The following is a 12,206-nucleotide window of genomic DNA, read 5'->3' as shown; positions in this document are numbered from 1 at the left end:
TAGCCTGGAGAAACAGACATCCAGATCCAGAAAGTTCAAAGAATACCAATCTAAAGAGATCCACATTGAATCACATAAAGTTAATTTTCAAAAGTCAGGTAAAGGCAGCAGGAAAGAAGGAACTTCTTATATACAAGGAAATCCCCATAAGAATATAAGCATATTTTTCAGCAGAAACTTTGCAGGCCAGAATGAAGTTGAATAATATATTAAAAGTGTTGAAAGGAAAATCTGCCAACCAAGAAACTATCTATGTGGCAAAGTTATCCTTCAATATTGAAGGAGAGGTAAGAGTTTTCCAGACAAACAAAAGCTAAGAGTTCATCACCAGCAGAATAGCCTTACAAGAAATATTAAAGGGAGTTCTTTAAGCTGAAACAAAGGATGCTAATTAGTAACATGAAAATATATGAAAGCATAAAACTCACAGTAAAGTAAATATAAACTTAAATTCAAAATGCTCTACAATTTTAATGGTAGTAGGTAAATCACTTAGAACTATAGTATAAAGGTTAAAGACAAAGTATTAAAAGGACTTTTTTATGTATAACTAAATAACTTGTTAGTGGATCCACAACATAAAAATATGTAAATTGTGATACCAAAAACATTGTAGCATAAAATATATGTGCATAGGGGATATAAAAAGGTAGAGTTTTTGTATGCATTACTAATTCACTTGTTATCAGCTATAAGATATTTTAACTATAAGGTATTTAGTTATTATACTGCTGATGTGCTCAGTCGTGGCTGACTCTTTGTAATCCCATAGACTGTAGCCCTCCAGGTTCCTCTGTCCATGGAATTTTCCAGGCAAGAATACTGGAGTGGGTTGCTATTTCCTTCTCCTTTAGTTATTATAACTATAATATATTTTACATAAGCCTTACGATAACCACAAAATAGATACAAGAAAGGAATCAAAAGATACCACTTATAAAATGATAAAATCACAAAGAAAGAGAAGAAAAAACAAAAAACTTTAAAACAGCCAGAAAACAGTTAACAAGATAGAAATAAGTAAGTCTATAACTTTCAATAATTACAACTGTAATTATTGTAAATGAACTAAATTTTCCAATCAAAAGACAGAGTGACTAAATGAAAATTTTTAAAATGATTCAAGTATATGCTACTTACAGGAGCCTCATTTCACCTTTAAAGACATACTTAGACCAAAAGTGAAATATTAGAAAAAGATTTTTCCATGAAAATGGAAGCCAAAAGAAATCAGGTATACCTATATTTGTATCAGTCAAAATAGACTTTAAGCCAAAAGCTGAAACAAGGCACAAAGCTCATTCAGTTCAGTTCAGTTCAGTCTCTCAGTCATGTCCAACTCTCTGCGACCCAATGGACTGCAGCACTCCAGGCCTCCCTGTCCATCACCAACTCCCGGAGTCCACTCAAACTCATGTCCACTGAATCAGTGATGCCATCCAACCATCTCATCCTCTGTCATCCCTTCTCCTCCTGCCTTCAGTCTTTCCCAGCATCAGGGTCTTTTCAAATGAGTCAGTTCTTTGCATCAGGTAGCCAAAGTATTGGAGTTTCAGCTTCAGCATCAGTCCTTCCAATGAATATTCAGGACTGATCTCCTTTAGGATGGACTGGATGGATGTCCTTGCAGCCCAAGGGACTCTCAAGAATCTTCTCCAAAACCACAGTTCTAAAGCATCAGTTTTTTGGCACTCAGCTTTCTTTATAGTCCAACTCTCACATCCATACATGACTACTAGAAAAACCATAGCCTTGACTAGATGGACCTTCATTGACCAAGTAATGTCTCTGCTTTTTAATATGCTGTCTAGCTTGGTCGTAACTTTCCTTCCAAGGAGTAAGCATCTTTTAATTTCATGGCTGCAATCACCATTTGCAGTGATTCTGGAACCCCCCAAAATAAAGTCTGACACTGTTTCCACTGTTTCCCCATCTATTTGCCATGAACTGATGGGACTGGATGCCATGATCTTAGTTTATTAGGTACATCAATCAATAAAGTATAGTATATATACACGATGGAATATTGTTCAGCCATAAAAAAGAAATCTTACCTTTGCAATAACATGGATGAACCTGAAGAGCATTATGCTAAGAGAGGTAAGCCAGACAAAAACAAATATGCATGGTATTGCTTATACATGGGGGAAAGATTATAATGCATATAAACTGAATAGAATGGTGGTTATCACATGCTGGGCATGGAAGAAATTGGGAGAGGCTTGTAAACTTTTAGCTAAAACATGAATAAAGTTTTAGGATATAATGTAAAACATGACTACAGTTGATAATACTGTATTGTATATTGAAATTTTCTAGGAGAGTAGAACCTAAGCGTTCTCACCAAAAAAAAGGAAAAAATGTCCCACCTTAAATGTGGGTATCCTTTCACAATGTATATATCCATTAAATCATCATTTGTACACTTAAAGACTGGCTGAATGGATACAAAAACAAGACCCCTACATATGTTGTCTACAAGAGACCCACCTCAAAACAGGGGACACATACAGACTGAAAGTGAAGGGCTGGAAAAAGATTCTCCATGCAAATAGGGACCAAAAGAAAGCAGGAGTAGCAATACTCATATCAGATAAAACAGACTTTAAAACAAAGGCTGTGAAAAGAGACAAAGAAGGTCACTACATAATGATCAAAGGATCAATCCAAGAAGAAGATATAACAATTATAAATATATATGCACCCAACATGGGAGCACCACAGTACGTAAGACAAATGCTAACAAGTATGAAAGGAGAAATTAACAATAACACAATAATAGTGGGAGACTTTAATACCCCACTTACACCTATGGATAGATCAACTAAACAGAAAATTAACAAGGAAACACAAACTTTAAATGATACAGTAGACCAGTTAGACCTAATTGATATCTATAGGACATTTCATCCCCAAACAATGAATTTCACCTTTTTCTCAAGCGCACATGGAACCTTCTCCAGGATAGATCACATCCTGGGCCATAAAGCTAGCCTTGGTAAATTCAAAAAAATAGAAATCATTCCAAGCATTTTTTCTGACCACAATGCAGTAAGATTAGATCTCAATTACAGGAGAAAAACTATTAAAAATTCCAACATATGGAGGCTGAACAACACGCTGCTGAATAACCAACAAATCACAGAAGAAATCAAAAAAGAAATCAAAATTTGCATAGAAATGAATGAAAACGAAAACACAACAACCCAAAACCTGTGGGACATGGTAAAAGCAGTCCTAAGGGGAAAGTTCATAGCAATACAGGCACACCTCAAGAAACAAGAAAAAAGTCAAATAAATAACCTAACTCTACACCTAAAGCAACTAGAAAAGGAAGAAATGAAGAACCCCAGGGTTAGTAGAAGGAAAGAAATCTTAAAAATTAGAGCAGAAATAAATGCAAAATAAACAAAAGAGACCATAGCAAAAATCAACAAAACCAAAAGCTGGTTCTTTGAAAGGATAAATAAAATTGACAAACCATTAGCCAGACTCATCAAGAAACAAAGGGAGAAAAATCAAATCAACAAAATTAGAAACGAAAATGGAGAGATCACAACAGACAACACAGAAATACAAAGGATCATAAGAGACTACTATCAACAATTATATGCCAATAAAATGGACAACGTGGAAGAAATGGACAAATTCTTAGAAAAGTACAACTTTCCAAAACTGGACCAGGAAGAAATAGAAAATCTTAACAGACCCATCACAAGCACGGAAATTGAAACTGTAATCAAAAATCTTCCAGCAAACAAAAGCTCCGGTCCAGACGGCTTCACAGCTGAATTCTACCAAAAATTTAGAGAAGAGCTAACACCTATCCTGCTCAAACTCTTGCAGAAAATTGCAGAGGAAAGTAAACTTCCAAACTCATTCTATGAGACCACCATCACCCTAATACCAAAACCTGACAAAGATCCCACCAAAAAAGAAAACTACAGGCCAATATCACTGATGAACATAGATGCAAAAATCCTTAACAAAATTCTAGCAATCAGAATCCAACAACACATTAAAAAGATCATACACCATGACCAAGTGGGCTTTATCCCAGGGATGCAAGGATTCTTCAATATCCGCAAATCAATCAATGTAATACACCACATTAACAAATTGAAAAATAAAAACCATATGATTATCTCAATAGATGCAGAGAAAGCCTTTGATAAAATTCAACATCCGTTTATGATAAAAACTCTCCAGAAAGCAGGAATAGAAGGAACACACTTCAACATAATAAAAGCTATATATGACAAACCCACAGCAAACATTATCCTCAATGGTGAAACATTGAAAGCATTTCCTCTAAAGTCAGGAACAAGACAAGAGTGCCCACTTTCACCATTACTATTCAACATAGTTTTGGAAGTTTTGGCCACAGCAATCAGAGCAGAAAAAGAAATAAAAGGAATCCAAATTGGAAAAGAAGAAGTAAAACTCTCACTATTTGCAGATGACATGATCCTCTACATAGAAAACCCTAAAGATTCCACCAGAAAATTACTAGAAATAATCAATGACTATAGTAAAGTTGCAGGATATAAAATCAACACACAGAAATCCCTTGCATTCCTATACACTAATAATGAGAAAACAGAAAGAGAAATTAAGGAAACAATTCCATTCACCATTGCAACGGAAAGAATAAAATACTTAGGAATATATCTACCTAAAGAAACTAAAGACCTATATATAGAAAACTATAAAACACTGGTGAAAGAAATCAAAGAGGACACTAATAGATGGAGAAATATACCATGTTCATGGATTGGAAGAATCAATATAGTGAAAATGAGTATACTACCCAAAGCAATTTATAGATTCAACGCAATCCCTATCAAGCTACCAACAGTATTCTTCACAGAGCTAGAACAAATAATTTCACAATTTGTATGGAAATACAAAAAACCTCGAATAGCCAAAGCGATCTTGAGAAAGAAGAATGGAACTGGTGGAATCAACCTACCTGACTTCAGGCTCTACTACAAAGCCACAGTTATCAAGACAGTATGGTACTGGCACAAAGACAGAAATATTGATCAATGGAATAAAATAGAAAGTCCAGAGATAAATCCACGCACATATGGACACCTTATCTTCGACAAAGGAGGCAAGAATATACAATGGATTAAAGACAATCTCTTTAACAAGTGGTGCTGGGAAATCTGGTCAACCACTTGTAAAAGAATGAAACTAGATCACTTTCTAACATCATACACAAAAATAAACTCAAAATGGATTAAAGATCTAAACGTAAGACCAGAAACTATAAAACTCCTAGAGGAGAACATAGGCAAAACACTCTCCGACATACATCACAGCAGGATCCTCTATGACCCACCTCCCAGAATATTGGAAATAAAAGCAAAAATAAACAAATGGGACCTAATTAAAATTAAAAGCTTCTGCACATCAAAGGAAACTATTAGCAAGGTGAAAAGACAGCCTTCAGAATGGGAGAAAATAATAGCAAATGAAGCAACTGACAAACAACTAATCTCAAAAATATACAAGCAACTCCTACAGCTCAACTCCAGAAAAATAAACGACCCAATCAAAAAATGGGCCAAAGAACTAAATAGACATTTCTCCAAAGAAGACATACAGATGGCTAACAAACACATGAAAAGATGCTCAACATCACTCATTATCAGAGAAATGCAAATCAAAACCACTATGAGGTACCATTTCACACCAGTCAGAATGGCTGCGATCCAAAAGTCTACAAATAATAAATGCTGGAGAGGGTGTGGAGAAAAGGGAACCCTCTTACACTGTTGGTGGGAATGCAAACTAGTACAGCCACTATGGAGAACAGTGTGGAGATTCCTTAAAAAACTGGAAATAGAACTGCCTTATGATCCAGCAATCCCACTGCTGGGCATACACACTGAGGAAACCAGAAGGGAAAGAGACATGTGTACCCCAATGTTCATCGCAGCACTGTTTATAATAGCCAGGACATGGAAGCAACCTAGATGTCCATCAGCAGATGAATGGATAAGCAAGCTGTGGTACATATACACAATGGAGTATTACTCAGCCATTAAAAAGAATACATTTGAATCAGTTCTAATGAGGTGGATGAAACTGGAGCCTATTATACAGAGTGAAGTAAGCCAGAAGGAAAAACATAAATACAGTATGCTAACGCATATATATGGAATTTAGAAAGATGGTAACAATAACCCGGTGTACGAGACAGCAAAAGAGACACTGATGTATAGAACAGTCTTACGGACTCTGTGGGAGAGGGAGAGGGTGGGAAGATTTGGGAGAATAGCATTGAAACATGTAAAATATCATGTAAGAAATGAGTTGCCAGTCCAGGTTCGATGCACGATACTGGATGCTTGGGGCTAGTGCACTGGGACGACCCAGAGGGATGGTATGGGGAGGGAGGAGGGAGGAGGGTTCAGGATGGGGAACACATGTATACCTGTGGCGGATTCATTTTGATATTTGGCAAAACTAATACAATTATGTAAAGTTTAAAAATAAAATAAAATTAGAAAAAAAATACAATTTTATTTGTCAGTTATACCTCAAGCTGAAAAAAATTTACTTAAAAAAATCCTTTGCCCATATTGAATTAGGCTGTTTATTTTTGAATTGTAGGAGTAATTTATACATTCTAAATATTAGTTGCTTATCTGGTATATGACTTGCAAGTATTTTCTCCCATTCTGTGGGGTGTCTTTTTACTTTCTGGATAGTGTCCTTTGACGTACAGGCATTTAAAAAATATTGATGAAGTATAATTTATCTGTTTTTTCTTTTGTTCCCTGTGTTTTTAGTATCATATCTAAGAAATCATCATTAAATCCCATGTTAAGAAGATTTATTCCTATGCTTTCTTCTGAGACTTCTATTATAGTTTTGGCTTTTATGTTTGTCTTTGATCCATTTTGAGTTAATTCATGTATGTGGTGTAAGGCAAGGGTTCATTCTTTTGCATGGAGATACCCAGTTTTGTAGCATTAGTTGAAAGAGACTCCCACATTGAGTAGTCTTTTTGTGAACGTTTATTTCGGGGCTTTCTAGTCTGTCTCGGATCTGTGTGTCCATCGTTACAACAGTTTATTTCGGGGCTCTCTAGTCTGTCTCGGATCTGTGTGTCAGTCGTTATACCAGTTTATTTCAGGGCTCTCTAGTCTGTCTCGGATCTGTGTGTCCATCGTTACACCAGGGCCACGCTGTGTTGATTACTGTAGGTTTGTATTTAGTTTTGAAATCAGGACTGTATGTTTTCCAACTTTGTTGTTCTGTTTCAAGATTTTGACAATTAATAATAAGATCTTTTAAAGTACATTCTAAACAGCTTATGTTTTTGTAAACTATATGTGTCATGTATGAGCAAATGACATCCACAATTCATAGTTTAAGCCTGTGCTGTCTTGAGCTCTAGACTTAGAACTGCCTGACATCCCCACCATGCTTCTCAATAGTAACCTGTCAAAAACACAAATTTTAATCTCTTCTTTGAATTGTGTTCCTTCTGGCTTCCATAATTTAGTAAGTAACATCATACACTTTTGGAGAAGGAAATGGCAACCCACTCCAGTATTCTTGCCTGGAGAATCCCATGGACAGAGGAGCCTGGTAGGCTACAGTCCATGGGGTCACAAAGAGTCAGACACAACTGAGTGGTTTTCAGTATCACACGCTTTTTCTCTTTTCTTTACCACTGCTCCTATCCCCACCCCCACCATATTCAATCCCTCAACAAGTCCTGTTGGCTTTTCCTTCTAAACATCTTCCCAGTCTGACCACATCCATCCCTATTACTGTATCCAAGTTACAGTCATTATGTTCCCCCAACCCCTGATCCAGTCTACTCTATTCACAGAAGTCAGGAAGTCTGAGAAAAGATGAATTCTGGAATCTTACCTTGAAGACGTTTGTCCAGGTATTCTAGGATTAATCTGAACATTTGAATTATTGCAAGAATTAAAGATCCAAATGCTAGGGATCCTGTGTGATATCTGGACAAAGATAAAATGAGAATAAAGGTTAAAATATTTTTACTAAGAACTAAAAGGATGTTAGTTGATTTTTATTGGTAAAAGGGTTGATAGAAAAGAACTTCTACTCTCTTATTCAGATTGACAAAGGTCTCCATAGAGGCCTTTAAACCATATATATCCAGTTTGTACTTCATCTACAAAAATGATACCAATAGCCTATCATTTTATATTAATTTTACGTTTGAGCTGAGCAATGAAGAAAGACAAGTTCATCCTTAATCTTTAATTTAGTGACCTCCCCTACTTCTTCACTCCAGTAACCTTTTAGAAGGATTGGCCTGGGTAGGGGTTAAAAATAAAATGATGGCTATAAAATCAAACAAAGCCAATGGACATTCATGAATCTTGAATTATACCTTTGACCTCAAGTACTTTGCCACTTGAATTATAAGCACACTAAACATAACTGGGAAGATAGATGTAGTGTTCAATGTGAAACTCACCTTATGGCTCGTCCAAATGCAGTAAAAAGTGGATAGGGTGGGATGTCATCAGGTTTTTTCAAGGCCCAATAGTAAGAAGCAAAGGCACCAGCAAGGGCACACTGACCCAATGCAATGACAAAGTTTATAAGCCAGAGAAAGACGAATAGATTGAGTAACTGGAAGGTAGTGATGTACTGATGGTACAGGCTCTTTCCACCATAGAAAGCAAAATGACACTGAGCCCCAGGGCAAGCTTTGGCAACTTCAGTTGTATTAAAACCCTGCACTCAGAAAAAAGAAACCAACAAGGATAATATGATAATACTATTCCAAGACAATGCCTTCCCTGCCTTCCCTTGTGTAGCCCCCAACTGCTTGTCCTGCTCTTCTATTAGCTTCTGCTGTTATTTCTATTTTCTATAACACCACTTTATACAGTTCTTTCTTGAGCTATGGAAAAATATCTCATTTTACCATCACACGTTCATTAGTCTGCATGCACTACAATTTTACATTTATTAGTGTGGTTGTTGACTGTACATGCTTCTTAGGTGTATGACACGACAAGTGAGCTCAGGCAACAGCGGTGTTTTCTCTCTGTTCTGCCCACTCTTTTCAGTGCTTTTCAGTTAACACCTGACTCACTCTCCCCTTCTTTACAGTGATCCTCATCAGTGCACAGGGTCCCTATTACAGGATTATTCCTACAACAGTGGTTGGATGAAATGTAGTAGAGTTCTTTATTAAAGTAAATAAAAGAGTTTCTTTTACTTACCACTGGGTCACAGGTTTTATTTTCATGTTCACAGTGCCCCTGTGGGGCTATGACTTTGTATATAGGTGCCCCTGATGTAGCCAAGTAACTGAGTGAACTCTATTAAGGTTAAATTATTTGCTGGCAGATTGAAAATAAATGGACAAGAAAATAATGTGTGAATAACCCAAAAGGGTACTGAAAGACTAATTTCAAAAAACGTATAATCTAATAATTCATTCATTTTAAGACCCAGAATAATATAACATGGGTCAGCTACAAGGAGTAGCCCCTTAAAAGCAAAAAATAAAAGAGTTTTTTTTTTTTTTCTTTTTAGGTATTGCAAAGGAGAAGTATCATATGTGAAGATAAAATAAAATCTACCATATGACCTATTTGAGGGGAAATTCAGTTGGTTCACTTTTTTAGAGCTTAGCAGTCATCACCATCATCATCATCATCATTGCAATTATATCTTTAGGATGTTTCTAGTCTTTCCAGGATGGAAAGGTATATCAACTCCCAGTTTCTGAGTCATAGTATGGACCTGAGGTTTAAAGAAGTCAGTTAACAAAGGATACAGTGCTACCACAGCCCAGTAGGAAATGCAGACTGAGAGGAAAAAGAAAGTTAAAGCTGGATAAATTAAAGTACTAGGGAGGTATCCAATGGCTCTGAAATAAAACAAATAGTTGAAATTCAAAATGATACAGTTACAATTTCTCAATTAAAATTTCATCTTTTAGAATTAGACTGAATTCATTCAAAGAACAGTGGTAACAACCATTGACTCTTTTTTGCTGGTGTATTCATAGTTGTTTTAATTTATATTTATTTATTAAGTTAATAGCATTCTTTCAGTGCTCATGTTTGATTCCTGCCAAAAGTTCTCCAAACCTTCTCCTCTTTGGTTATTTCTGTCTAACTCAGAAAGACTGACTGCATGCATTATAATCATGGTATTTCTCTCTTTTGTTTAGACATTTAAAATTGCAGAGGATCTTGACAATCATCTGATCAAATGTGAGAATCCATCTCTAATTCAAGAATCCCTTCTGAACTGTCTTCAGAACATGTTCCTTAGTCTCATATGACACAGCTTATTCTATTTTCTTAACAACCAAAGTATTAGGAAGTTCTTCTTCTGATGTAATTCACATCCACTACCTTCTGGAGAAGAAATGACCACCTTTTCCATACAGCAACCCTTCAAGTAACTCTTTCACTTTCCAGGATAAATGATTATTTTGATATTTCCTAAGATATGCTTTCTAAAATATTCACATCCTAGTTACTCTATTACTACTTTTGAATAATTTTTTAGCATATGACACTAAATTAACTCTATGTTGTTTGATATAGCCACTGAGAACTACAATAGAACTATTTCCACTCCTAATACATTGACACATTTTTTTCTTCAGTCACGCCATGGGGCATGCATAATCTTCGTTCCTGGACCAGCTGATGGAACCCTTGCCCGCTACAGTGGAAGTGCAGAACCCTAACCACTGGACCGCTAGGGAATTCCCACACTGACACATTTTAGATTCGTTTTTTCATTTGTTACCTTCTCCACCTCACTATTTAGACTATGCTATTCTCTCTTTCCTCCAGACACTGATGTGAGTGAAATACTGGGCATCCCTATGATTACCCTGTATTCTCACACCAATTTATTCCAGCTCTTATTTTCCTTTGAAAAAAAAAAAATCTTTAATCTGTCACAGTAGTAACTACTCTTTAACACGCACATGCACACACACACACACATTTAGAGGCATAGCAGTTGGATAAGTGAATTGTACAATATCATATTATTTAAGGAATAACCCAGCAAATCAGTAGCTTTCAGTGGCTAATGATAGGGCTTCAGTTATTGTGGGAAGGACAGATTTAATTTAGCAAACTGCTTGTTAACTATTTCAAACACTGGCTCTAGGTGGCACTATTATTATTATAGATGATGATTTTGTTAAAACAATCCTTAAAGACTATTTAAAATAATTTGGTCCTTGGTCATTAACAACCCAGTTTCCATTGTTCTTAACAAAGAACATGATCTGTTGGCTTTTAGTAATACTTTCTTTGTTGTTTCCATGCATTACTCAAAAGTTTAATGTATTATCTTCAAGTGACCTTTTGGAATAGTTTAGAAACTGTAGGTGTTATTACCTCACAAGCATGAATTTTATGAAAAATTGTGTTTATTTTGTAGCATTTTAAAATAAAAATGACTCTGGGTATACAATGTTCTTGAATTGAGAGCTGTAGATACAAAAACCTATAGTCTGGTGCTGCTAAGACCAATTACTCTGTCTACTGGCAAATTTTGTTACTTATACAAAACTAGCAAGAGCACATAATTGACTTTACAGAATTACAGTGATCTACAGTTCTGCAAATGATCTCAACCATCAGTATTAACATACGACTCAGTATGGGAGTGATACAACATATAATATAACTAACTTTTATTGGCACTCTGTCACTTACTTTCACATAAGCTATCCTCCTAACATATATTTGGTGTTTTAAAAAACGTGCTAGTGCACAGACTACACAGATTTTAGCTTTATTTTGCTCTAAGATAATTGATGTTTGGGGATTTTGAAAGACTTGTTATTGTGAACTTTTTAATATGTGGCAAAGTCTGAACTTAAACAAGTTTTCTTGAATGGAAAGCAGATTTAACAAGCCATCTTAAAGGGAAAAGAGTCTGGGGCATCTACAAATAAGCAGTGACTGATATGAAAGACGGATATACATTATGCGAGTCTCTCCATCAAGGCCTTACTTGCTCCCCTCCTTCAGCAGGGCGATGGAGATACGGATTCGGTTCCTGAGGAAGATCAGCATGAGGATGATGAACAATTCAAGGAGGCAGAGTATTATCACTTTAAACAGGAAAAAAATATTAGTGTGCAATGCAAATCAAACCAAAGAGCAAACTTTCTGTGCAAACATCAGACTGATCTTCATGATGATTTCTGC

The 12,206-nt window shown here is 35.9% G+C and overlaps 1 protein-coding gene across 5 annotated transcripts in view; it reads right to left on the bottom strand.

Moving 5' to 3' along the window:
* SLC44A5 (solute carrier family 44 member 5) overlaps positions 1-12,206 on the bottom strand; it is a 432,655-nt gene that overhangs the window by 16,519 nt on the left and 403,930 nt on the right. For all 5 annotated transcript variants that reach the window (XM_027536863.1, XM_027536861.1, XM_027536865.1 and 2 more), the window contains 5 exons: positions 12,010-12,109; positions 9,794-9,886; positions 9,234-9,321; positions 8,477-8,739; positions 7,897-7,991 (listed from right to left, as the gene is read on the bottom strand). In XM_027536863.1, the coding sequence (XP_027392664.1) occupies positions 7,897-7,991; positions 8,477-8,739; positions 9,234-9,321; positions 9,794-9,886; positions 12,010-12,109 (639 nt within the window). The remainder of the gene's footprint in view (positions 1-7,896; positions 7,992-8,476; positions 8,740-9,233; positions 9,322-9,793; positions 9,887-12,009; positions 12,110-12,206) is intronic.

Source organism: Bos indicus x Bos taurus, chromosome 3, assembly GCF_003369695.1.
Source record: "Bos indicus x Bos taurus breed Angus x Brahman F1 hybrid chromosome 3, Bos_hybrid_MaternalHap_v2.0, whole genome shotgun sequence".
Classification (NCBI taxonomy): Eukaryota; Metazoa; Chordata; class Mammalia; order Artiodactyla; family Bovidae; genus Bos; species Bos indicus x Bos taurus.
This window is presented reverse-complemented; position numbering and strand designations above follow the sequence as displayed.